At 45.9% G+C, this 27,184-nt stretch overlaps 2 protein-coding genes across 3 annotated transcripts in view; one reads left to right on the top strand and one right to left on the bottom strand.

The window, feature by feature from the left end:
* LOC117006484 (parathyroid hormone/parathyroid hormone-related peptide receptor-like) overlaps positions 1-8,788 on the bottom strand; it is a 22,770-nt gene extending 13,982 nt beyond the window's left edge. Inside the window, exons 1-2 of the mRNA XM_042779937.1 lie at positions 3,995-8,788; positions 2,691-2,943 (exon numbers count right to left, since the gene is read on the bottom strand). The gene's annotated coding sequence lies outside the window, so the exon portion shown is untranslated. The remainder of the gene's footprint in view (positions 1-2,690; positions 2,944-3,994) is intronic.
* On the top strand, positions 3,489-27,184 carry CDC27 (cell division cycle 27). Of its 2 annotated transcripts, none has more exons than XM_033078967.2 (19): positions 3,489-3,668; positions 8,797-8,872; positions 11,599-11,746; positions 12,740-12,865; positions 13,751-13,848; positions 14,327-14,481; positions 14,603-14,817; positions 15,280-15,394; positions 16,847-16,962; positions 17,067-17,166; positions 17,390-17,597; positions 18,530-18,699; positions 19,905-20,057; positions 21,299-21,507; positions 22,264-22,381; positions 22,588-22,716; positions 23,420-23,494; positions 24,407-24,587; positions 25,881-27,184. In XM_033078967.2, exons 1-19 carry the CDS (start codon positions 3,642-3,644, stop codon positions 25,961-25,963), a joined length of 2,502 nt encoding a protein of 833 aa, XP_032934858.1. In that variant the 5' UTR covers positions 3,489-3,641; the 3' UTR covers positions 25,964-27,184. The 2 variants fall into 2 exon arrangements, with proteins under 2 accessions (XP_032934858.1, XP_032934857.1); XM_033078966.2 differs by having other exon boundaries at positions 18,527-18,699.

Raw genomic sequence — 27,184 nt, 5'->3', positions numbered from 1 at the left:
CTCCTGCTTGTCTCCCAGGAATGCTTGAACCCACCTGAGCACCATGGGGAGATTCCTCCATCCATGTCCTTTTCCTGGCATGCTTTGCCTAACCCCTTCTGAAGCACTGCCCACCACTGTGTGTGCCTAAGCCTGCTATTCAATGACATATCTGAGGTTTTAAAGGTACTCTTTTCAGGTTTTCCCTGTGACATTTGTCTCATAGAATTTCATTCCTTCCCCCCTTACATGTTTGTCTGCTCTGGTTTGGGAGTGGAGGAGACCCCCGGGTATCTGTGGTCCCTGGGGTGTGGGGGGTGTCCTGCCTGGGATGGAGCCCAGCCTGGGCTCCTGGGATGGCTCTCCTCCAGGCAGGTGTTGGTGTGTTCCAGACAGGAGCTGTCTGGGGCTGTGTGACACAAGCTGGTGACTCTCTCCCTCTTCCTACCTGCAAAGCAATCTTCAGAGCATCCCCACAAGCGGTGAATAATTCATGACACACAGCTCAGCCTTCCCATCAGCAGAACACCTGGGAGCAGAAAACACTTTCCTTTGATTTGTTCCTTATTCCAACGTCCTCACTCTGCCTTTGACTAGAAATTGAAGCATTTTTCTCCGATGTGTTGACTTCAGCTGCCACTTGCTCGCTCCTGTGCAGTGACTGAGTAACAGCTGCTTTCAATTCCCACTGTTTGATTCAACTGCTCATAAAAAGCAACATAAGCTGTTTATAGATGCAAGATTAGATTTGAGCTCCTCTCTGTGCTATTCCTGCAGCTTCCATCGGGCAGGGTCTGGGCACCTGGTGTTTTTAATGCACTATCTGTGCTTTAACCTGCTGGAGGGTTGTGGTGATGGGGCCAGAGGGACCCTGCCTGCTGCACACGTTTGTCCTTGTCATTGTCACGGCACCAGCTCCTGCAGCAGAACGTGCTGTGGCACAGAGGAATGGAGCAGAGGAGAGCTGGGGGCCTGCTCAGCTCCCAGAGGAAACCCAGAGCAGGGACTGGGAGCTGTGATATCCCTGCTATAGCCACGGTATCCCTGCTATAGCCACGATATCCCTGCTATAGCCACAGTATCCCTGCTACAGCCACGATATCCCTGCTATAGCCACAGTATCCCTGCTATAGCCACGATATCCCTGCTACAGCCACGGTATCCCTGCTAGCCTTGACATTCCTGCTAAAGCTGTGATATCCCTGCTAGCCCTGTTATCTCTGCTAGCCATGATACCCCTGCTGTAGCTGTGATATCCCTGCCCTGCAAGGCAAGAGGCTGCACTCTCACTCCTCTGTGCAGAGCACAGGCCCCAGCTTCCATGCTGAAAGGACTGACACTAAATTAAAAACAAAGTGAGACCTGCAAAGAGGCAGAAAGCAAGCAGTGGGAAATGACAGAACTTCAGGAAAACAGTTTTCCATGTGAAAAATCCAGCCCTTGGAGCCCCCCTGGGAAAAGAGCCAGCCACATTTTACTTTGTTGTGTCTCTTTAGCATAAAGCAGGTTGGAATTGTGCACTTGAACAGGCACAGTACGTATGTCTGTACCTCTGCTTTGCCTCCATGCCTCTTCCCCTGGCAAGGCTGCTCCCCTCCTCCTCTGGAAAAGTTGAGAATTCCACAGAGAAAGTGGCTTTAGCCCCATGGACATTTATAAAAACATCTGTGGGTGCCCGTGAGTGACCCCACAGGCAGAACTGCACTGTAGGACTGAGGAGTCTGTAAATCCAGATCTCCAAAGACAGCAGCAAACACTGACCTTTTACAGTTTGGATGTTTTACATGAATTCCAGGGGACTCTGAGGAGTGGTACAAGGAGCCCCCACGCTCCGCAGAGCCTGTATCTCCTCAGGCTGTGATAAGACAGACTCTCATACCAAAGAAGGTCTGGATGTCAGGAGTTCTGTGCCCTGGAAATGGGAGAGACAGACGGAGCCAGCTTTCATCCCCAGGAGGAGTTATCTGCAGGGCACGAGAGCAGGAGGAGGGTGAACATGGACTGTGCTCCTTGAAAGGCTCCTTGGAGCCCCAGACCACGTACACAGCAGCATCATCACCATCAGTGAGCGAGGCCAAAGGCCTTCGGGGAGGAGACACCTCACTGCCATGTTACTCACAGCAAAACGACTTGGATCGACCTGATCAGGAAACCAGGTGCCCATCCCAGGGGACAGCACACTCCGGGCCCTGTTTATTTGTCTCATCTGAAGGACTGAAGAAAGCTTTTCCTGCTCACACCCTGAAAGCAAACACCTGCAGATTTGCTGCCAACAACAAATTTGTAACGACACCTTTCAGAAGTGCAGAGGAAGAGGGGAAGGAGGTGGGCTGAGCCCCCCTGCTCCACACACAGCTTTTATTCCCAAAGATCCAGCCCCTGCCCATGTCAGGGCACATGCCTGTGTGTCAGCATATCAGGATGTGACCTCAGGGCTGAGTGTAAGTGCAAATCAGTGAGCAGAGCGGGATGGAGGAGCACAGTCCCTGTGCAGGTGTGTGTGCATTGGGGCATTGTTACCACTAATTCAGCAAGCCCCCAGAAGGATTTGGAGAAGGAAGGCCTCTGCTACCTGCAGGTCAATAATTTTAATAAATTGAGGTTTACTTTTGTATCTTTATTCCATTATTTTGCTAAAGCTCTGTGTGCCATACACCACGTTTTCAAACACGTCCAAGCTGTAATTGGCGAATTACCTGCTTTGTACTTACAGCCCAGTTTTACTCCTGGATATGAGGGCATCATGAGGAATTTCTTCACAGGATGGGTTGTTAAACACTGGAAGGGGCTGCCCAGGGAGCTGGAGGAGTCCCCGTCCCTGGAGATGTCCAAGGAAGGACTGGACACGGCGCTCAGTTCTGGTGTATGGACAAGGTGGAGATCAGTTCACATGTTGGGCTCGACGATCTGGGAGGTTTTTTTCAAGCCATATGATCCTGCAATTTTGTGATATCGCGGCTGAACCTACGTGGGGAGCAGGGACCCCTCAGTGACGGGGACAGACCCGGGCCGTGCTGACCCCGACACTGGGAACGGGGACTCGGGAACCACAGCCAAGGCCAGCGCAGGGGCCGGGCTGGCTCAGGGCACACCGGTGATGGCAGGAGGGAGCCCTCGGACCAGCGCCCCGAGAGACGCGGGGATCCCCAGAGCCCGTTCTGTGGCACAAACGCAAGTTTTACATTCCACGGGCGCAAAGGCGCTCTGAGGGACGAGCCACAGGCCCTGCCCGGGTTCAGCAGCCCCCTCACGCTCGGCCATCTCCGTCTCTGCTCGGACATCTCCGTCCTAGCTCGGGTGGCTCCGTTCCAGCTCGGCCATCTCCGCCCCGCATCGGCCATCTCCGCCCCAGTTCGGCTATCTCCGGCGCCGAGTAGTTTCCTCCCGGCTGCCGAGCGCGGCTTTCCCAGCTGTTTTCCGTCGACGCTCGGCTCTTTCCGCCTGCGCCTTCGGGTATTTCCGGCGGAGGGTTCGGGTATTTCCGCCGCCGGTTCGGGCGGACTCGGCGCCCGCCGGCCTCGCTCGCTCCGGTAACGGTCGGTGCGGGTTCAAATGAGCCGCGGCCGGGCCGGGCCCCGCCGTGACTCGCTCTGAGCCGGGCCGGGACCGGGGCCCCCCCGCTCGGGCTCGGCGACCAGGAGGTGGAGGCCGGGGAGAGCAGGATGACGGTGCTGCAGGAACCCGTCCAGGTACCGACCACCGGGCGGCTCAGGCCCCAAAGCCCGGCCCGGCCCGGGTTAGGCCGCCCCGCCCGCTCCGGGGCCGGGGCTCCGGGCCGCTCCCGGCGGCCCCTCAGCCCGTGGGCCCGCAGGACCTCCAGCTCCTCCGCCCTCCCTCCCGCCGGAGCCGCCGGGCTTCCCCCGGCAGCCTGCCGTCCCCATCCCGGCCCCGGGCCGGCCGCGCTCGCCCCTCCGCCCCCCGGGCCCCGAGGGCCGTGTGGATCTCCCTCAGCCCCTCCGGCTCCCGGGAGAGGTTCCCCCCGGTCCCCCGGGAGACCTGTTGATACTTGGCTCACCTTTCTGCGTTTGCCGTGCCGTGTTTAAATGCTCGCAGCGTGCTCGGGCCGCTCCGTGCCGTGCGGGTGAAGGACGTTCCTTCTTCCCGAGGAGTTGGTTCCTTCGGATTGCTGGGAGACCTAGCAGAGGAAATAATGTACATTTGGGTTTTCTGCCGTGTTTCAGTCTCACTGCAGTTACTCTGATCGGTTTCCTGTTCTTGCGCTCAGCCTTCCCATCCAAAAGTCGTGATTCACAGAATTGAGCTGCTTGTTCTCTCTGCAGTTCCTGTATGCCCATTCTCTAACTATTCATAATCTTCATTAATCAGTCGTTTTATTCATGTTCCCATTCTTTTTTAAAGTATATTTTTAGCGTTTTAACAAGATGTTTTGGGCTTTTTTTCTAGTTACAGCAAGAGGTTCGTGGCAGCAGTGTCTTGTCAGAACACGATTGTGTTTTGTAATGAGCATAGTGAGAATTCTTGCTTTTGGCTCTTTCTAATGAAAATGTGGAAGGGGAAGAGGAAGAAAGGCTCCTGTGGAAAACCATCCTGCTGACTTGACCCTGTGTGTGGAAGATGGTGATTCCTGTAGATGAGGGGTTGTGTCCTTGATGCCACCACTCTCCTCCTCCCCTCTGGGAGCAAGGCTCGGTGCAGTGCTGGAAATGCTTTTGGCCACCCGGTTCCTCTCCTTCAGAGCCCATCCAGCACCGCTGGTGCTGGCTCTGGAGCTGGGCTGGCTGTTTTGCACAGCTGGTATTCTAGGGAAACACGGCATTACAATAGAAAAGGAAGCAGGAATGCACTGCAGTGTGAATGAGTGTAGCTGACAGGAAATAATACCAAATGTTTCCGGTGCTGTGCGAGCTAGGCTGACCAAGTGGAAATATCTGCTCTTCTGAGAGCTCCCCGACAGAGCTGTGGGGTCTTGTGGTGGTGTTTCAGCAAGGTAAAGACCTCTCCAATGCTGTTCTCCATTCTTAACCTCTTCCCAGCCTGGATGTTTTGATGAGGCTCTGCTATGTTAAATGTATCTGTTGAGATTGACTTTCTCTATTTAGATTCTGCTTTTAAATGACAGATCATTCCTTTAGCAGTAGTTGTGCTGCTGTCAGTTTTGCTGCTGTTCCTTGCTTACAGGAGTGCTGGTAAGTTTAGGAATTATTTGTGACTGGGTAAAGTCCATTGTGTCTCTGAATTCCCAGTTTAGCCGAAGTCCACGTACTTAGCTCTGTTTTTATCATTTTCTTAAATGAAACTGTTGGGAAAGTTGACGCTAGTTCTCATTTTTGTCATTGCAGAGATTTTTCCTGTCTGTTTGTCTGTTTTCTCCCAGCCTTTCAGATGTCTACAGGGCTCAGCATTCCAGGGAGGAACTATTGTCCTTAGATCCTCACAGCGTGACAGATAAATAACAGAATTGGTGTTTGTACATAGCCTTATGAGTGTTGTGCTTTAATTTCGTGTCCCAGAAGGCATCCTGGTCACTCATTAGGCTTTTGCTAACTCTTAAAGTTCTTTAAAGTTGACCAAAGTGCCACAGTTTACAGCCCTGTGCTGTACTTCCTGATACAGCTGATTTAAAACCCTTCAGCTCCAACATAAAACTGTGTCCCATGTGCTGAGAAACAGGCTGGACACCTTCCAAATACTTCTGAAAAACATCTTGGAAAGAAAATGAGCACTTTGCTTGGAATTTAGCTGTTCAAGGTGATCATCTGCAGTGACTCACTGGAATGGTGCTGGAGCTTGGCTGCAGGACCAACGTGTGCTCGTTCAGTGGGCAGAGTTTGTGTGGCTGGGAATGCAGCACAGCCCATCCCAGAGCTCTCCTCCCCACCCACCCTGAAGAGTAAAATCATGGCAGAATCTGCTTAGCCTGGCAATATAGGCTAAACAGCTTGGGAAATAATTTCCAAGGCAGTATAAGTGTCAGGAGAGAATCTCTCTCAAGAGCTCTTTGGCTTAGATCTGAAGTGACACTTGGACAATTCACAGGATTTTCTGGGTAGAAGATGAACCTGTCTGAGTCGGGTTTTATTTTCCTGCTCTCCTTTCTGAAGATGCCTCACTGCAGGGCTGTGTATGGTAGTTTTGGAATTCCTTGTTCATTTTGCATTTCAAATTAATTTTTTTTTAAAAGAGTGATTAGGACCTGGAGGTTCATCCTCTCGGCAAGCACACTTGAATAAAATGTGGAAACACTTCCAACTTTTCTCCTTCCTGTGGCACAACCCTGAGAGCAGGGCTGAGACCACTCTCCTGGTGTGGTTTAGCAGTTGTACCACTAGTGCTGTGTGCGTGCATTGTGCTTCTTCCAGAACAAACTAAATTACTGTGCTGCATTGAGATTAATGTTCCTGTCCTGAATGGAGAGCAAGAAATCCACTTTTTTGAGGCACAGTCATGGTTTAGACATCTCTTCTCGTGGAAAATTGTTGCTGCAGAGGTATGGCTGATTCCCTTCTGCCTTCCTTTCTTCTTCCTGCTCTTTTAGGAGAGTGTGTGTGAGGATCCAGACTCCAGCATGGGTCAGTTCAGGGCAGGAGACACATTTTGGCTGCAAATGATAATTGCTTCAGAATAGGGACTCTACCAGCCCGTTTCTTGCTTTCCCTGGGATTCTGCTCCACAACGATTGATATTTGAGCCAGTGTGTAGTGTAACTTCTTACAAAGTGGCTGTGACACAGCCCCAAATCCCTTGTGTCCCCTCTTAGCCTCTGGCAGGATTGTTCCTGGCAACTTGCTCTTGTTTGAGCAATCAGATTACCCTGATTTTCCCACTCACACCCCCACACCTTTGTTTTGTAAGCTGGCTGAGTTGCAGCCCTGCAAAGACAGGATTTTTAACCTGCCACAGCTTGGCTGGATTCATCTAAACGTCACTTGTGCCTTGCTGAAGGAAGAGCTGCTTTTGGGAGCAAGAGAAATGGGAGACCTTGGGTGCTGTGGCTTCAGGAGGGCTTAAAGGATTACAGCCCTGTCCTGCTCTGTCTGCAGGCTGTGGAACCACCTTCAGCTGGGAGCCTCTCAAGGCAGCAGGGAGGAATCACTTCAGGAGGCTCTGAGGCTCAGATATCTGAAATATGAAATACAATAAATACAGAGAGAAACAATAGTGTGCTTGTATTGTAATGATCAAACTACAATAATTCACTTTTAAATATGTCTGAATACCTTTACACAAGCCTAAAAGCTCCTGTTGATTTCTTCAGTGTGTTCTTGGGATCTGCTGATAGGAGAAAACAGCCTGAGAGGTTTGTGTGTAATATTCCCTGTAGTGCTTGGAGCCCTGGTGTGTGCTGTTCATGACGGCTGTGTGGGCTTCCCGTGAAGAGAACGTGCACAGTTTTCACACCCTGTGTTTGTCAAGTTTCTGTTGGAAGAAGTAGCATATGGTACATGTAACTCTGTGATGTTTGGATTTATTTTTTTTTTAGCTGTAATCGACGCTTGCCTTTCCCACTGGGAATGGCACTGCAGGGCACTATTGCTTTCCCTGTGGAAGGTTTCTTTTAGTTTTGAAGTGTTTCATAGGTTTTAGAAGCAAATTCTATTTGTGTTTGATTGCTGATGAGTATTAGAGAAATTCTAGATCACAGTGCCTTGAATGCCTTAGTTCAGATCTCTTTTGGGATCAGTAATAGCAAAACTACTGCAAAGTGGCTTTTTGCTGCTGCTGGAAAAGGGCTTTGGAGCTGGAGCAAAGAGCCTGGATGGGAAGGAGCTGCTGTCCTGATCCCAGCCCTGCCCACCTTGGAGCACGAACTGATGAGTGTGCACAGCACCCTGGGAGTAGGTGGGGAGGAAAGGCTGAACAGATCTTCAATGATTTTTCAAATCCCAGCCTTCTTTTGCAGATAACAGAGTACTTTTAATGTGATCTGAAGAAAGCTGGCCGAGCAGTCCGTGTGAAACCGTCTAACCAGCCCTGGGCAGCTCTGTGTCAGCTGCTGGTGACAGCAGTGGCAGTGAGTGACACCTGCTTTGCTGGTGTGCAGGCTGTACACCTGTGAGCGTGTTTGTTCCACTGGAGTTGTGCCATCCTTCCAGTCTGCACAATATTGGTTGTCACAAACCCCAGCTTGGGGCTCACAAGAAAGCAAACAGGACCTGGGAGCAGGATTGGGCTGAGTGAGTGTGGGAGCAAAACCAGGAGTGGGCTGTGTTCATCTGTGCCTGTAGAGTACAGCTTGTCTGGTTGATTTGCACTTGTTCTGGGGTGCTGCTTCACAGCTGGGGACAGTGAAGAGGAGGATGAAGACCCAACCAAATGCTGCACAAAAAACAGAGCATCATGTTCACCTTTACCTTCAGGGAACAGTGATACTTCTTCAGAGAAGATCCTTTATACTGAGATGCTCAACCAACACAAGTCTCATCCTGACCGTTTGAACGCTGAGAGGTTTCTGGGCCTGTTGGGTTTTGCTTTAATGGGATATCTGACCAGTTGGGGTTGGATTTTGGTTTTGTCTTTACTGAAGGTGGTGTTGTTTGGTGGTAGTTTGCAGTAATTCCCACTGAGTCATGCATCAAGATAAACTCGGTAATTTCTGAGGGGTTTGGATGATTGTGTCTGATAATGAGTGAGGAGCACTCCAAGGTTGATTCGTGACTTCAGTGCAGACTTTGGGGTTTTTTTAAAGCCTCCTTACTAACAGCTGAAACAAACACAACCTGACCAGCGTGTTTATGCTCCCCTTTCTTTTTATGGCCCTATGAAGCCGAGCTGACCTTTGCCTTTTGGCAGTGAGAGGTGATGAGATTTGTGCATTTCCAGCTCCCCACTAAACGGAGATGTTTCCTTGCCTTGCAGGCTGCTATCTGGCAAGCACTGAACCACTACGCGTACCGCGATGCCGTGTTCCTCGCAGAGAGGTTGTATGCAGAAGGTGTGTGCAATTATCAACATGACTTCTTTTTCAATTTTAATTTGGGGTTTGTGAGCCTCTGCTCCTGCTTTGTGTTCCTCCTGTTCTGATAACGAAGTTTAGCTTTCTGCTTGGGGAATGCCTTGCAATTAGGTTGGAAAATCAAATCGTGTACCAGCAGCAATGTTATTTTACAGTAAAATCTCCTTAAAATTAAACTCAGATTTGTGTGTTTAGGTGCAGTGTTTGCAGTGATCTAGTTTATGGTATCAGATGGGAGAATGTTGGGGGTTTTTTAATAACCCTCAAGCATTGCATGACTTCCAAGGGCACTTGAGGATAGATGCAGCACACAAATTCTACAAATTGGCTTGACATTGAAAGCTGTCTTTGCTAATAGTGCTGCTCAGATATGTTGATTAGCTCAAAGAGTCTTGTGATGGTGAGAGAAAAGCGCTGTGAAATTGAGACAGTGAGAATCAGAACATATGGAACAGGTATCTCCTGCTGAATCCTGCTAATTGTTGCTTCATTGCAAAGCTGCCAGGGCTGGGAGGTCTTGGATAGTGAGCAGGAGCAGTAACACAGATCTGTACTTTCCCTGGGTCCTTCAAACACCTTTTTGTTGTGTTCTGGCACCTTTTATTTCTTTAACCTTTTCTCCATGACCTCAGATAAGCTTTTTGTTCTTCTGTACTTCTTTCTCCTTGATACTGGTGGTCAGCTTTCCTCCTCTATTTTGAAAGGTATTGTTCACTAACCATTTACACAAAAACCACTCCAATCCTTAAGCTAAAATACAAGCATAATATAATTTCTCTTGCTAAACATCCTGAGTTTATAGTTTGAATTAAAATGTAAAAGCTGTTTCATGCTCTGTTTTGTAATGAAATATTTTGCCTGCCATGTCCACAATGCAATTCTTAACAATGGAAACACAAACCTAAGCTTTGAGAAATAAAGGCTTTTCCCTTCTGTCAGGGTTACAAATGGAATCTGGGGTGTTTGATCTGGTGCTGAAATGAGAAATGTTGTGTAGAATATTATGGAACCTGATAATCCAGGTGTTAATGAAGAAAATAGTATTTGGGGATGGCAGAGCTGCCCTGAGCACAGCACTCAGTGAGGTGCAGGGAAATGGCAGATTTAAGGTAATTGCCAAGGATTTAGGAACAAAGAGAATCCACTTTTTGCAGCAGCCAGGAGAAGAATACCTGACTTGACAGTGACACATCTTTACAGAATAATTCTCTGCCAGGGTACTTCAAACAGCCTTTTTCAGTGGGCAGCAGTGCTGAGAGAAAGCAGCATGAGTGCTGACACTGGGTGCAAGCAATTAACTGCTAACAAAACATCTGGCTCCTGGTTGAAATGAGCGGTTACACTGCAGAGTGGAGGCTGCAGAACTGAAATACAGTGGCTCCATGTGGGCAGGAGTGATTTCTCTGAGAAGAACTTACTTTAAAGTCTACCTGCAATTACTGTCCTTGATGGGACATTGGTGGCGTGGTCGTTTCCCAGAATTCTCAAAATCTATTGAGGTAGTGGATAAAAATTGATTTAACTTGAATTTTCAAAAAGGTCTTCTGGTGTTTTTGGGATAAGGCTAATAAAATGTCCTCTGTTTGGGTCTTCTGTTTCCATTGTCACTGTCTAGATAATGACAAAGACTTAAAATAGTTTTCGGTGAAGCAAAGGATTTGGGCAGGTTCCCAAAGAGGTTTTTATACAGTGCTCATATTGATTTTTCTAAAGATTTCCCTATAAGTGGGTGAGCAAACATGAAAATTGTTCATTTAATGCTGAATTCTGTTTGCAGGATAATGTCTTCTGAAACCTATAAAGGTAATGTGGGTTCATTAATTGTTTGTAGTTTGAAGTTGCTTGTGTTCATACACAGCTTTTGATTTAAAATATCATTGTGTGAGAGTGATTTGAGTGTAACATTTGGGGAAGTACAGAGAGTGGGTTAGGCCACCATGGATGTACAAAATCTGTGAGTTTACAGAAAGGATTAAAGTTACTTCAGGGGTTAATTCTGTCTTTTATGGTTTAATCACAAGTGGGTCTGAGCTGAGTCTCAAACCTGGCTGCCAAGTCAAGCTCTTGGAGTAGAATATCCTCAGCAGCAAAAAGGCCAGAAACAGAGCTCGGTGTTGGAGTGTTAGTAACTGACCAACTTTAATATTCATTAACATCAGAAAATCTTCTCCACTGAGTCATGTGAAGGGAAAGCATTGAGTGCTTTAGAAGTAAAACTGAACCTGGAAAAAGACCATTTGAAATTGGATTAAAACTGGCTGCTTGGGCTGGAATGGCTCTTCCTTCTGGAAGTTGTTGTACTTTGAATCCAGCATTGTTGTGCCGGTGTTTGTGCACTCTTTAAAGCAGTGCCAAGGTGTGGTGCCTTGGTGTGGCCACCAGGCTGTTAAAGGAGCTCTGGCCTGGCTGCCTTGCTTGGCTGGCTGCTGTTCTAGCTACAAGCTGGCTCATCACTTATTCAGGTTGGGTAGCCAGAAGGATCAAAGTTCCTTTACAGCTCTAGATGTTTAAAGTTGATCTGGCTAGCCAAGGAAATGGCAGAGGAAGTTTGGTAATCACCAACAGATAAGGAGGAGTTCATCCAGGAATTAATTTCTAATACCAGTACCCATTTTCTTCCATCTTGTCCATAGCTGGCTTTTACTCCCTGCCCCCAAATTGTCTGTGCTGAAATGATGAGCACTAACTGCTGGTTTTGTTTCCAGTACACTCAGAAGAAGCACTGTTTTTACTGGCAACGTGTTACTACCGCTCAGGAAAGGCCTACAAAGCTTACAGGCTCCTAAAGGGACACAGCTGCACCACCCCACAGTGTAAATACCTGCTTGCAAAATGTTGTGTGGACCTCAGCAAGTGAGTAAATCCTTCATGTTCTGTCCAGGGTTACAAATGGATTTGTGTTTTTTTTTGCTTGGATTTCTCTTTGGAAGATGTCATCTTGTTTAGACTAGAAATTCATTGGTCCTTCAGCACAAAAGGTTTTAAGTTTGATTTATTTTGCTTTCAGATATGGATCTAATGAGCATTAACTCACATTGCAAAAACCTCTGAAAGTTGTTGAGTAACTTAGACAGGAATTGCCAAGCTGTGCAGAGAGAAAACAGACCTCTTATGAGCTCATTTATGCAGCTCTGCCTTATTTTCTTGTGGGGATGATCTGTGCTGATGGAAGTGTACACCTACAAATAAAATTTCAAGTGGTGCAAGTAGAGGTGATTTGTTTGTTTGGGCTCAGATGCGTGAAAAATGCCTCCCACCCCAGCAATTGTATGAAGTAATTTTGAAGTCTGACAGCCATTCTGAGTGAGGTGCTGCTCCTGCAGGTGGAGGAGGTGCAAATTGAGCCTTTGCTCTCCTTTTGAGCTCTTCTTGCAAGAAAGAAGGGCATTAAAATCCAGAATCTCTGCCATATCCCAATATTGGCTCTGAACTCAGAGCATGGGGGGCCTTACAGGCTGTGTTTCTTTGGGAAACAAAGCCAAATTAGCACTCTTACAGTGAGATAAATCACCTTCAAAGATCAAGTGTTGTCCTGAGGGTTTTCTTGCCCTTCATGCTAGGGTTGATCACTTTTGGAAAAGTCGTGCTGTATTTTGTGCCTCTGCTTTTGGGTTTGTTCTGTTTTTCTTCCCTCCCAGTAGAGCTGTTTGACTGCAGAGTCCTGAACCTCCCTGTTGTAGAGGAATCCATCAGTTACTTAACATTCATTTGCAGGAACTGGTTTGTGCTCTAAAACCTGTGAACACTGACATTGGATTTCTGTTTTTGTTTGCAGCAGGGTGAAAACACTGGACTGCCAGTACTGTGAGCCTTGTAACCCCTTTAAACCTCTTGTTTTTTAAAAAGGCTTGCAGAAGGAGAGCAGATCTTGTCTGGTGGAGTGTTGAATAAACAGAAAAGCCATGATGACATTGTTATGGAGTTTGGTGACTCTGCATGCTTTACACTCTCCTTACTGGGACATGTCTACTGGTAACGTTGCTTTTTCATTTTGCCCTATAAAGTTGGAAGGTTTTTATTTGACCAAGCCCAGGTTTAGTCAAGCATTTCCTCATCACAGGAGACAGCTCTCTCTGGGTTACACAGTAAATTCAGGTGGATAGTTGTGGAATCAGTCTGGCTGGGGAATGCCAGAATGGTTTTGTTTTCACCCAAAGACTGAAAACACAAGGTCCTCTTTCCCATGTGGATAAGATGCAATCCAAGAGTCTGAGGTTTTTATATACCTTTGGATTTACTCTGTAAAACTCTCAGCTTGTTTCTCAGTGTTACCATTTAGATTTTTACTACCTATACATGTGTAACTCTAACCTTCAAATCGAAGTTCTGAGGGTGCCAGGCAGAATAACTTGACAAATTAAAATGTTTTGAATTTGCTAAGGTGCAAGAAAGGTTTCAGTAATTGTGAATGATTGATTGGAGTAGTTGAGCTCTTGGATTCTTGTCTACTATATCTATTCTTAATTAGTTTCAAAATTATTTCTTTGTTAGCCAAATACTTAAGTGTTCAGTTTAGCCCCTAATTTCTTTGCAAAAATGTAATCCATAGTTACTGAAGATGGGTGGAAGGCCAGCAGTCGGGTTACTGTTGGCAAAAAAAGAAACAAGCTGTTACAAAGAATTGCATCTTCCTAAAAATGAACATTCTCAAGCTATTCTAGTACTTACATAACTTTTTTTGACAACTGCATCTAAATATGTCAACTTCAAAAGAACTCAGTATTTCTCAGGCTTGAAAAATGAGGAATGTTCCTATGCCTCTCAACATGGTTTTGTTTTTCAACTCCTCTTCTGGAAAGCTCTCTTGAACAAAAGCTGTTCTGAAGTTTCCTGTGAACTGTTTCATTCTTTCTGCAGCAAGACAGACCGGCTTGCCAAAGGATCAGAATGTTACCAAAAGAGCCTTAGTTTAAATCCTTTCCTCTGGTCCCCTTTTGAATCACTATGTGAAATAGGTGAGTCTGCAGAGCTGTTTTACTCATGTCATTCTTTGGAGAGATTTTTGTGAGCAACAATTAATTTAAAATACTTTGCCATTGATGAAAACTTCTGTCTTGTTTTCTTCCATCTTCATTGTTTAGACATTTTTGGATCTAACAATCCAGATGTGCTTCCCAGCCTACATTTAGTAGACACTTAGAAACTGTTCCTGAGAATAGCTTGACAAAACAATAAAATGAAAATTATTAAAAATATTGATTCTGCTTTAGTACAAAGGGCTCAGAGTGACCTGGCCTAGTGAAGGGTGTCCCTGCTTATTGTAGAGGGTTGGGATGAGGTGTTCTTTAAGGTCCCTTCCAACCCAAATGTTCTGTCAGTCTATGAAATGTTTTAAAACACTTCTAAAATCCTTTGTCCCCTGTCCTTGATTCAGACTGAATATTCAGTGTATAGACTCAGGAATAACTAGTGAATGTCCTTCCACTCTTACAGGTGAAAAGCCAGACCCTGACCAAACATTTAAATTAACATCCTTACAGAACTTCAGCAGCTGTCTGCCCAACACTTGCACAACAGTGGTGTCTAATCACAACATATCCCACAGACAGCCTGAGAGTGTCCTCATGGAGACACCCCAGGACACCATTGTGAGTTTTGCTCAAATCATTGTAAAATCATTTGCTAAAATCAGCTCGTTATTCCAGCTTAACTGAAAAGCATTAATTGAACTATACCCTGAGTACCTAAGAGCTGCCTTTTATTCTTCAGGAGTTGAACAGAATCAACCTAGAATCCTCCAATTCCAAGTATTCCTCCCTGAATTCGGACTCTTCCATGTCTTACATTGACTCGGCTGTGATTTCCTCAGATTCTGTCCCTCTGGGCTCAGGACCTGCCATATTGTCCAAACAGGCTCAGAACAAACCAAAAACCGGCCGGAGTTTGCTGGGGGGACCTGCAGCTTTGAGCCCACTGACCCCAAGGTAGGTCCAGGGCAGGGCTGGCTGCTCAGCTGGGCTTTGGAGCAGCAGGGCTGGGGCTGCACAGACTCTCACACCCAGGCACTGCTGTGGAGCTTGGAGGCTGAGCTCTGCAAGGGAAACCCAAACAACCTGAGGAGCTGCTCTTGCTCCTCCTGTTGATCTCCTCTGGTTTTTAAACAAACAGTTGGTTATTTGCAGAGGAATTGTTGATCCAGGATGTTGCTTATTGCCATGTTCTCACTTGAGGAATCTCTGAAGGAATATGCTGCTGCTCTGGAATAAACTTTGTTGTGAGAGGCTGCTGTAAAGAGCTTTTCTTGAAGTGCAGCTCCTGGTGGTGCTGTGGGTCCCTTCCAGCTCAGGATATTCAGTGATCTGGGTCTCTGTTTTAATTCCTGCATTAGAGCAACTCTCCAGGTCTGACATTCAGCCACTGACTGTTCCTCTCTGGTTTGTTCTCAGCTTTGGAATTTTGCCACTAGAAACCCCGAGCCCTGGGGATGGCTCCTATTTACAGAACTACACCAACTCCTCCTCTGTCATCGATGTGCCATCCACTGGAGCGCCCTCCAAGAAGGTACCTTGTGTTCTGGAGCTCAGCTGCTTTCTGGGGGCTTGACATGGCAATGCACTTTAAAGGAGAATCCACAACACACATAAAAAACCATGTGAGCTAAGTTTTCCCCACAGATGCCCTGGCTGTGACTGCTGGACTGACCTAGGGAAGATCTCTGTGTTCTGTCCACCTCCCGTCACAGAGGCTTGTACAAACACTGAAGCTCCCAAACAACAGCAGATTCAAACTTTTCAGTTTGCAGGGTGGAGTGTGAAGACTTGGAATTTTTATTTATTTAAATGTATTTTCTGAAACCTCAAGCTACTGAAGCTACTGACCTCTTTCTAGTAGTTCTTGAGTTGTAGTTTACAGACCAGAGTAATAAAATCCTGCTGCTGGTCTGTGAAGGACTGAGAGAGTGGCCCTGTTTCACTCAGCAAAGTCTTGGGTAGGGGAAATAAAAATTGTCTGTTTTACTCAGGAAGAAACTGCTGTAGTTGCCATAGTGATAAATGGGAGGTGGAATGTTGGTGACAGTTGAAGAACTATTTGTTCCTTTCTAAAAACAAAAACCTGAGGATTTTTCCCTGTATTTTTAGTAAATCTACAAGTTGCAGGAAAGATGTTGGTGTTTATGGGGGCAGTATTTTGAAATAGTGTTGAATCCCTCAAAAAGCAGAACCTGAGGTGCCACATTTGCTCAGGACAAATCCTGATGCCCACCTTGCTGAAAGGGAGATTTGGGGCCTGTGCTAAATCAGTCAGTGAGGAATGTGCTTTGTTTGGCTGAGCCAATTCCCAGCCTTGCTGGCCACCTAAAGCATCCTCTGGTAACAGAACCTGGGAAAGGAAGGGAAGGACTGAGCTTTAGAGGCTGGATAATGCACAAACTGGCATTGCCTGTGCTGGTGGTGATCCACTTGTCCCTTTCTGGTGTCTCTTCCAAACTGCCAGCACTGAATTGAATGTTGGTGTCCCTGGAGTGGGCAGAAAGATAATTTTTTAAAGCTTTTTTTATAAAAATAGGAAGAACCTGTTCTGAAAACAGGCTGAGGTGCTGTGCAGTTTGTAAATGGCTTCTGAATGGTATTGTAATGGGATAATTCAAAAATAGTTTTCTTTTGTGTGGGTTTTTTTTTTAACCTTCTACAGGAAAAAGCCTTTAAATACGATGGCTTCAATTCCCTCTTGTTCTTGCACAAGCACTTTAACATATAGTTTCTTGCCACTAGATGGAGATTCTATATCTTCAAATAATGGGCATAAGTTTGCAGATTTGGTGTTATTAACAGGTAGAAGGAGAAGCAGTTTTGATGGTTTCCCCTGGGGATGGGGGAACCCTCTCCTTTATCAAAATAATTGTGTTTCTCCTTGTGCAGTGTTGGTGGGTGGAGTGGGTTGGGTTTGGCACAGCAGAGATGGAGAGTCCCGGGTGCCACCGTGACAAACCTGTAGGAACTGTGTGTTGTGCAGACTGTCAGCAGGATCAGCCAGGCTGGAACAAAATCTGTCTTCTCCCAGAGTGGGAACAGCCGGGAGGTCACTCCAGTTCTTGTTGCACAGACACAGAGCTCTGGTCCACAGACAAGGTAACAGAACCACAGTCCTGCAGCAGTTTTGTTTGAAACAAAGCTAAAAGCTGTCACTATTCAAAGTGCAGCAAAGAAACTTAGTGCCCAATTTGTATTTTCAGTACAACACCTCAGGTATTGAGCCCAACCATTGCTGCTCCCCCCAACGCGCTGCCTCGACGAAGCTCTCGCCTGTTTACCAGTGACAGTTCGACAACCAAGGTACCAGAGCTGCAGTCCCTGCCTCTCTTACCCATCCCTCTGTGCCAGCCCTGAATTTCCACTCATTCATGGTGGTTTTAGCAGCTTAAGAACTGATTCTGCAGTGAGCAGGGTGTGGCTGGGCATGGTTGTTACACATAGTTCTACACAATTCGCTCTCAAGTTTGGATTTCTGAATTCAAAAGACTCTTTTATATGTAACTCTTACTTTTCTTATTCACAGGAAAATAGCAAAAAATTAAAAATGAAGTTTCCGCCTAAGATTCCAAACAGAAAAACAAAAAGTAAAACAAATAAGGGAGGAATAAGTCAACCAAACTTAAATGACAGTTTGGAAATCACCAAACTGGACTCTTCCATCATTTCAGAAGGGAAAATTTCCACTGTTGCACCACAAATCCAAGCTTTCACTCTGCAGAAGGCAGCAGCAGGTCTGTTTGAGCATTGTTGGATTGTAGTGGAGTAAAATCTGACAGATCTGGGTTTTAGTGTTGCTTCAGTATTTGCCTCTTTCCCACTTCATTTAGCCTGCAGCTCTCACCTTTGTATTGTGATAAAAACTGATGTGATTCAACATCTTCTTGTTAACTCAGAAGTGTGTGAAGGAATACTGAGAGCAGTAATTGTCAGCAGATACATCTTGCAAGCTCTGGTCCTTATTAATGATTAAAGTATTTTCAAAGTACTGATATAGAAAGTATTATAAATGATTATGCAGTGTATTAATTATGATAATAGAATAAGCAATATTATTATAAGTGCTATATTGTTATACTTCATAACTTCAAAATTTTAAAGTATGTAATTTATGACAGTATTGTTGTCCTTGGAAACTGATTCAGAGGAGTTGTTCATAACCCAGTGACCTCAACATGGGCTCTGTGTGGTCTGTTCTCCCTTGGTATTTCCCATTTGTTTAAAAGCAAGTCTTTATTCAGATTGTCAGAAAATCCTAAGCAAAGTGCTGAATTCCCCTCTTTTGGCTCAGGAATGTTTCCAGGCAGCAGGAGGATGTATCCATGGCTACCAGGCTTGTGGTAGTGCTCAGACCTAGGGAAGAGTTTGAATAGCTGCTGGAAGTGCAGAACTCCACTCACTCTGAGCCCCAGAGTTTAAGGACTCTTTATTTTCTGGCTTCCCTTGCAGAGGCTGGCATTCAGAATATCATGCTCATGTTAATTAAGTATAATGTTAGGAGTGTAATAAACATTATTTGGAAACTCCTGGAAGGTTTTCATAGGCAAATTCAGGAGCAGTGCACAAGGGAGAGCTTTTGGGATTAGCACTTCCAAGTAAATAAGTCTCAACTGTATTTTTTCTTTTTTTTTCCCCACTTTTATTTATTGTGTTTTTCTCCTAGAAGGTTTGATGAGCCTTCTCCGGGACATGGGGAAAGGTTACTTGGCCTTGTGCTCGTACAACTGTAAAGAAGCCATCAATATCTTGAGCCATTTGCCATCCCACCACTACAACACAGGCTGGGTGCTGTGCCAAATTGGGAGAGCTTACTTTGAGCTGGCAGAGTACATGCAGGTAGGAGCTGGGGCTGGGCCTTGCTCTTCTCACTTGGCTTTGGCAGTTCTGCACAAAACCTGCGGATCTCCTGGCAGATCTGTGGGGACTTTGCAGCTGTGGTAAATGGATAAATATAAAAGTTAAACCTGGAGTGCATCTAGATCTTGAATCTGCTTCATGTAGAGCTTTATGTTATTTCCTTTGCATCCAAGTGTTGGAGACTCCTCCTCATGTGTCTGTCCTGCTGTGCTGATAGAATTGTTTGCACTGTGCTGTTATAGAATAGATCACTCAACAATTTGAGCTCCAAACCAAAAAATCTCCATGCTGATCACAGCAGTGACCCAGTTTCCCTTGCAGCCTCACAAATGGAGCATTGGCAGAGCTGAGGTGACACCAAACTGCTCCAGAATCAGAAGTGAGCAGCTGAGGGGATTCCCACAGTTCAGCTCTCCTTGGCACTGCTGTCCTGACAGCTGATGTGCCCCTGAGCTGAGCTTTGAAAACACTCCTTGGCAGAATGTGTGCAGGAGGCGAGGAGAGGGAGGGTTTGAGCTGTTTCAAGAGGGAACATGCTGGGTGTTGTCATAGATTATTTAGAAAGGTGAGGGTACACATTTTAATCACAGAATTCCAGAGTGATTTGGGTTGAAAGAGACCTCAAAGCTCATCTGTTCCCACCCCTGCCATGGCAGGGACGCCTCCCCTGTCCCATTGCTCCAGCCCCAGTGTCCAGCCTGGCCTGGGGCACTGCCAGGGATCCAGGGGCAGCCACAGCTTCCCTGGGCACCTGTGCCAGCCCTGCCCACCCTGCCAGGGAGCAATTCCTGCCCAATATCCCATCCAGCCCTGTCCTCTGGCAGTGTAAAACCATCACCCCTTATCCTGTCACTCTGTATTGGGATGGTTAACAATCATAACTGGCCCATGAAAGTCTGTTACACTCTTCCTGATTCTGTGGATGGTGTTTTTGCCTCACTTGAGCATGGATGGAATCAGGAATGCAGCTGAGTCAGCAGGAGGGAGAGCTGGCTGCATTCCTGCTGGCATGGATAGCCTGGGATACAGTCACTTCCTTCCCTTGGAGGGAAAGCTCCAAGATTTCAGCTCTGTGTGGAACACTTAAAAAGCAAAGAGGATGCTCAGGGTGGACATGAGGCCTTGGACCTTGGCCTCTGCCTTGGTGGGTGGAATTTTATTTTAACTTTCATTTCTGTTCTCAGGCTGAGAGAATATTTTCAGAAGTGAGGAGGATTGAAAACTACAGAGTAGAAGGCATGGAAATCTATTCAACCACACTCTGGCATCTGCAGAAAGATGTTGCCCTTTCAGTTCTTTCTAAGGATTTGACAGACATGGATAAAAACTCACCAGAGGTACAAAATGCTGTGGGCTTGAATGAGAAGAGGGGAACTGTTTGTGGTAAAATCAGTGACTGAGAGCAGAGCTTTGAGCTGTGATGCAGTGTGCTCTCAGTGGGAATTCACCTGAATGTGGCAGAGTGCAGAGGGATGTGGCAGGGTTGTCTCTTGAACTGCTGATGCCTGAAATGGCTCCTGAAAATTTGAGTATCAGCTTATGTGGAGCAGGTTGAACCCTTTTATCTGTTCATGGTTATTTCAATTTGCCTTGGCACCACTCAGCCAGGAAGATCATGAGTCAGTCACTCCTGCTGCTGCCAGTGTGCAGAGATAAGGAATATCTTTTTCCTGTACCTTTTAATTGTTGTAGTTAATTCACTGGCACTTAAAATATTTGTTCTAGAATTTGTTTGCAGACACAATATTGCACATTTTTGTACCAAAATCCATTAAACTGCAGGGTGTGTGTTAGTGTAGTCACAATGTGCCAAAACCCAGAAGTCTTTCAATGAGTGCAACAGTAAAAATAAAAGATCTGAGTTGATAAATGTGCTCTTAAGAATCGAGCCAACTGTAGAGACTATTGAAAATCTCCTTGGTGGAGGAGGAAATCCAATTCATGTTGTCCTGTTGGTTTGTCTAAGAGTGGAAAACTCAAACCCAGCGAAGCAGTTGGTGGTTGTAGTAAGATTAGTCAGGATAGAGGGAAATGCAGATTCTAATTCAAGGAGTGGAAAACAGTTCTGTGCTTTAGCAGTGATGCTAAAAATCTGGGGCAGTGAGGGACCCTGGGCTGTGGTATTTACAGCCTCGATGGGTGCTGAGCAGCAGGGAAGGAGGAGGTTGTTGCTAAAATTCTTCCTCTGCAGATTTCCAGATTTGTCAGTTGGAGGAAGCTGATGAAATAAAGTACCATCTCCCTCTTTGTTAGTCTTAAGTATCAAAGATGTTTTATTTCTGGCTTTTCCAATAACTGCAAAAGCTTTAGTCATTAGTCATCGAAGGACCTAATTGGCACAGACTTGTTGGGTGTCCATGGATTCTCCATTTCTGTTTCAGCTTGCTTATTTATTTATTTTAGAAGGTGTGTTTAGCCCTGCTTGCCTCACAGGAGGGAGCCTGAACCAATGGTTGATTTATTCCTGTTTTTACTTTTTAATCTAGGAGTAAGCTATTTATAATGATCTAAAGCACTAGAGATAAATGTGTTCAGCTCAGAGTTGTAAAAAGGTTCTGCTCCTGCCCTGCTGTTCCAGGCCTGGTGTGCTGCAGGAAACTGCTTCAGCTTGCAGAGGGAGCACGACATCGCCATCAAGTTCTTCCAGAGGGCCATCCAGGTGGATCCAAACTATGCCTATGCCTACACCCTGCTGGGCCACGAGTTTGTGCTGACAGAGGAGCTGGACAAAGCCTTGGCCTGTTTCAGGAACGCCATCAGAGTCAACCCCCGGCACTACAATGCCTGGTGAGCCATCCCCAGCTTTGTCCCTTGCTGCTCCATGTGATGCACAGTTCCTCCTGCAGGAACATCTCCTGGATGCTGCCCTGCTGTAGTTTCACAGTCACAGTCTGGTGTGGGAAGGGACCTTGCAACCCCTCCAGTGCCTCCCCTTTCCACCTTCCACCAGCCCAACTTGCTCCAGCCTGGCCAGGGACACTCCAGAGAGGGGACAGCCACCATCCACTGCCACTGTTCTCTTCTGGAAGGGAGCAAAGCCATTCCTGCAGAAGCTACTTTCACATGGAAGGCAAAAAACTGGAATTTTTGTTGGTTTTCAGGTTGTTTAGGCTATATTACCTCAGTTATTTTGTTCTGCTGGGCAGCATTCTTTGTGCATTATGTTTTCTCAGTTGCAGTTGGAGAGATGAGATCCCAGCCTCTTCCTGCCTTAGGACACACTTAGTTTCTTACACCTTTTTAATATATAAAGCAGTAAAGGTTAGATCTGTGAGTGTGAGCCACTTGGTGTTAATACCTTCTGTGTGCTTTTTATTTAGCAGTTACTTAGCCAGTCTTCCTGTGTATCACACATCAGTTCTTCACCTACCCAATGGATAAAGAAAAGAAAATTTTAGACAGCTTTTTCCCCCAAGAATCCCTTCCCACCCTAGATATGGGGTTGGCAAGGCTACAAACCATTCCTGCCATGTCATGGTCACTGACAGAAATGAACCTGGTTAAAATCCAGTGCTCCTTACCAGAACTGTTTCTCTGCTGCAGGTACGGGTTGGGAATGATTTATTACAAGCAGGAGAAATTCAGTCTGGCAGAAATGCATTTCCAGAAAGCACTTGATATCAACCCTCAGAGCTCAGTCCTGCTGTGTCACATTGGAGTGGTAAGTACTGGCACTTAGCTGGGCTGGGGAGGAGGTGAGGAGGGATTTTCTTCCTGTGGAGGCTTGTTCAGACTTGGTCCAGGATTGGGCAAATACTTTTCTAAAAGAGCAGACTGTAAATAAACATGGTCAGAAGGGTTTGTCCTTGCCCTGCAGATGAGCTGCTGTTTTTCCCCTTTTGGAATTGTTCTCTCTTTGTGTGCCAGGTCCAACATGCACTGAAAAAATCTGAGAAGGCTTTGGACACTTTGAACAAAGCCATCAACATCGACCCCAAGAACCCACTATGCAAATTCCACAGAGCCTCGGTGTTATTTGCAAATGAGAAGTACAAGGTCAGTCTTGGTGCTCGTGGCAGCCTTGAAATTCCTGGAGCTGGGAATGGGGATGCCTTGGGAACTGAGTGTTTACAGGTCAGCCTGGGGCTTGCAGGAAGAGCTGGGACATGGCAAGCATTTGCTTTGGCAAGTGCCACCCTCGCCAGGGTGGTGTGTTAAATGCTTTGATTGTAATAAAATCTGGGGCAAACAAGTGTTGCTTTTAAAATTATTATTTTAGTCTGAGCCACTATCGTAAGTTTATAATAAATTACTAAAAAACCTCAGCCAACTGCCCCATATCCAATTACAGCAATAAGAACCAGCTGTTTCCAAGGTTGTGTGGAGTGAAAAGTCAGAAGTGAAGCAGTTTTGGGCTGATCTGCTGCTGACCTGAACCCTGTTTAGAGTAAGAGAAGATCTTCCCACAGCCTTTATCCAGTAACTTTTGCTCTGGCCAGGGTTTTTTTGGCTCCAGAAAACGAGCCAAGTCTGTTTTGAAACTTGCCTCAGAAACGTGTGTGAAGTAAAGGGAAAACTTTACTTCAAACTGTTTTTTATTTCTAACTGCAGACTAAATATTTTTCAGTTGAATTTCCTAATGATGCCAGGTGACTGTCACAGCAGGGTAAACAGCTCCAGCATCAAGAACTAGTTTAAAAGTAGAAGTTTTACTAAAAGCGTTGGTTTCAAATGCCTAATAACTCTTTCAACCTTTCAGTCGGCTTTACAAGAACTTGAAGAACTGAAACAGATTGTTCCCAAAGAGTCTCTTGTTTACTTTTTAATAGGAAAGGTAGGTAAAACTTCACTGTGATTGTGAGTTCTTTGGTTTCCTTTGCTGCTTAATGAGGAGAATTTGATGCCTGTCACTAAGATGCTTCCACTTGGAGCAGGATTCTAAAAATTCCCAGAGCTTTAAATAAGGCTTAGTGCTCAGAGCTGTATTATGTGCCAGCTTTGAAATGCAAAAGAGTTAAAGAGAGCTGGAGATGATAGTCCATCCCTCAGTCAGCAGAGCTGGTTATTTGCACATGTACCTGTTAAAATATTGAATGACATTCTCATGCATTGTGTCAGAAATACTGAATAAGGAGCAGCTACATTCCAGCCTTTCTTGTGTGAAATGCCAGGGAGGTGATCTGGTGACAGAAATCCTCCTTGCCACCACCTCCTCTGCTGATGAGCTTTAAATGACTTCTGCAACTTTCTGCTGGGGGGTGTCTGGTCACTGGAAGCACCAAGACAAACTTCCCTGCAATGCAGTGCTGGAGAATTCTCTCTCTGCAAGATTTCTTTATTTTGTTTAGACTGGAGAGGGATAAAAGGACTTGTGCTGAAATGTGTTTACTGGTATTTGTCCAGGAGTAGCTGGACCTCTAAACATGAGAGAGTGGCCATGTCTTGACAAACCAAAGTATTTTCACTGCTTAAATGCTCCACACTGATAAATAATTTCCTCATCTGCCCATAATGATAAAGAATCTCTTAGCTGGTAGTTTAATTTTTAAAATTATTTTTAAATAGAAACACTTGCTCTTTCTACACATCATTATTTCCCTTGGGACTCACATAATAAATTTTTCAAATCCACCCTCTGTTGCTTTCCATAAAACATCACTGAACTGTGGCTCGGAACATTCACTGCCCAAACCTTCAAGTAGCAGCTTCATGTAAATGTGGCCTCTTGTGCTTTTTTTATCCTTAGGTTTATAAAAAGCTGGGCCAGACACATCTGGCCCTAATGAATTTCTCGTGGGCAATGGACCTGGATCCCAAAGGAGCCAACAACCAGATCAAGGAGGCCATTGACAAACGTTACCTGCCCGACGACGAGGAGCCCATCACCCGCGAGGAGCAGCTCAGTGAATGTTACCCCTACGAGTCAGGTGTGTGCCAGCCAGGGGCTGAGCAGTGAGTGTGTTACCCCTGCAGTCAGGTGTGTGCCAACCTGGCCATCCAGGGGCTGTGGGAGCAGTGCCAGGTGTAGTAACCAAAGCATTGCTGCCCAGGTGTAGGAACTGAAACATCTCTGCCCAGCCAGTAAGAACTCTGCAGGCTCTTCACTCAGAATTCATTCATTTTCCCTACAGAAAGCATGGCCTGAAGGGTTGTGAAATTCCTTTAGATGTAGTAGGACAGAGATGGTGGTAACTCTACATTTATACAAATCATGGGTGGCTTTAAGAGTATCCCAGGAGAGCAAGACATTCCCAGGGCTGCAAGTGTTCCATCATAAAGCATCAAATGATTTCAGAGTAAATGAATGGCAACTGAAGTTGTCTGTAGATGCTTTTTCAGAAGTTAAACTGGATGTTGGATCAAAATACTTGGTGTGCTGAACATAAAAGGTGGCTTCTCATGAAGGTCATGGAAGCAGTTTGATTTGGATCAAGAGGAAATAAAACACTGTGGGGAGTAATTCACTGAAAGGAACAGTCCAGGTTTTTCTTCTCTCAGCTTTTGATTATGAACTTAAATTCCATAAAGCATGGACAGTCATAAATATTGACCTATCTGCAGGCTGAAATGGAGATAGAAAATAAAGGCTAATAAGCAATTTAATTCTCTTCCTGCAAACAAGGAAATATAGCAGGAATTGGATTCTTTATTAATAGACAAATGCTGTGTCCTGCGATTCCAGATTCTCAACTGAAAAATAGGGAAAGCTGACAACTGTGTATTACATTGGTTTTGTTGGTCCTGTGTGCCTTTTAATATGGGAACTTTGCACTGCACTTGTAGAAGTATCCAGAGTTTTTCTCTCCCTGCTGCTGTAATTGGGGTAATTTGAGCCCAGCTCCCTGGGCTGAGCCTGTTCTGACCAGGAGATGGAGACAGAGACTGGAACTGCTGAGCAGCCCCTGAGCAGTACAGCAAAAAACCCCAAAGACCAACCAAACAAGAAAAAAATTTTAAAAGGAAAGAAAACCCAACAGCTTGATCTGTCCAATAAACATAAAATAAGTGCTGGGCTGTCGCAGCTCAGCTCCCCTGGTTGTGTGGAGGAGTTCCACAGCCTCAGCTGAATGAGCCTCTTGGGGAACATGGGACAGATTAAAGGAATTGAAGGAAATTTGGGGGGAAGCAGAATTTGTTTTTGCTGCCCTGGCTGGGCTGGGCTGGGGGCAGGGGAGCTCTGCAGGGCCAGCCCCCCTGACCCCAGGTCTCTCTCCCTGCAGTGGGCACGGACGAGTCCCAGGAGAGCAGCATGACGGACGCGGACGACACGCAGCTCCACGCCGTGGAAAGTGATGAATTCTAACCTCCAAGAGCCAGTGTCTGAGCTTGAGTGTGTGTGACTGGTACTGTCGTGTTGTCCCCTTCCTTGGCATCCTGGGCTCTACATCTCTGAGCCAGCACTGTCGTTGTTCTCCACTGACACCACGAGTGCACCTCAGACCTGAACTCGGCAGAGTTCATGGCAGTGCAATACCCAGCTGCTGCTGAGTCTCACTAGTTGGCTCTTACACACTTATGGCAGTGACTGAGGAGAAAATGCTGGTTTTGGACTCCCCCTTGCTGGAAAAAAATATCATGGAAGACAGACTTGTGGTTTGCTGTATGGAAGCCAGTAGGTGTGGGGATAGTACTAATGACGAGGTGTCTTGTTCTTTTTCCAGAAATGTGTCTTAGTTTGGGTCTTTCTTGGTAAGCAGAGTGCTGAACCTCATTTCCAAGTTCTCCAAGGACAGTGTTGACAAACAGGCTGTTCGAGACTTTTGCATATTGTAGTGTAACTTAAATGCCAGGGAGCGTCAATGACCTTAAAGCTGCGGTGTCTCCAGTGAGCAGCCAGGACTGGGTGTGTGCCAGGCCACGTGCAACAGCCCTGGCCCTGCCCAGAGTGCAGCTGCAGGAGAATCACACTGCAGGATCAGAGCTTCATGTTCTAACCATGAGTTAATTTATTCACCTGGTTTTTGGGAAGGTCAGTGTTTACTTTGTATTTCCATCAGCACCACCTTGCTTCATTTTTCATGCACCCCTTGATTTGTTCTTCCCCTTCGAAGAATAAAAATTAATAAAGGGAAAAATCAAGAGAGAAATGTAGATATAACTGTAATGTGAAACATCAAACCCTTAATCCTGTGAGAGTGGGAAGATTGGAAGCCTTAATACAATCAGAACCTTGGTCAAATGCATCAAATAAATTGTCTCAGATCTCCTTAGGTCTGGTATCACTTTGAAAACTATTTTGTGAAGTATGGTCCAAGCAGAATGCAAAAATGTGCAATTATCTGTCTCTTTCCTTATTTTTTTAAGCTGTTCTTTCAGTTTCCCATTCTAGGAACACTCTCCTTTCCTCCAGGGTCTGTTTCTGGGAGGAGAAAGCTGTGCCACGTTAGTGAGTCCAAACTGCTCTCTGTAGCATTCTGCAGCAGCAATTGGTGCCCTTTGTGCAGTGATGATAAAGAAAGTGTATGATACAAGCAGTTTTAAAGAGCAATTTATGCCTAATAAATTGGGAATGATACAAATTTCA

Source organism: Catharus ustulatus, chromosome 23 (genome assembly GCF_009819885.2).
Source record: "Catharus ustulatus isolate bCatUst1 chromosome 23, bCatUst1.pri.v2, whole genome shotgun sequence".
NCBI lineage: Eukaryota > Metazoa > Chordata > Aves > Passeriformes > Turdidae > Catharus > Catharus ustulatus.
The sequence above is the reverse complement of the archived record's forward strand: the minus strand, read 5'-3'. Positions and strand labels throughout refer to the sequence as shown.

Bases quoted from the DNA above. Each gene is read 5' to 3' on its own strand.
- CDC27 (XM_033078966.2), top strand. From the start codon at position 3,642: ATGACGGTGCTGCAGGAACCCGTCCAG. The intron at 12,866-13,750 runs GTAACGTTGCTT...TTCTTTCTGCAG, and splicing joins TTACTGGGACATGTCTACTG to CAAGACAGACCGGCTTGCCA. The intron at 20,058-21,298 runs GTACAAAATGCT...CTGCTGTTCCAG, and splicing joins TGGATAAAAACTCACCAGAG to GCCTGGTGTGCTGCAGGAAA.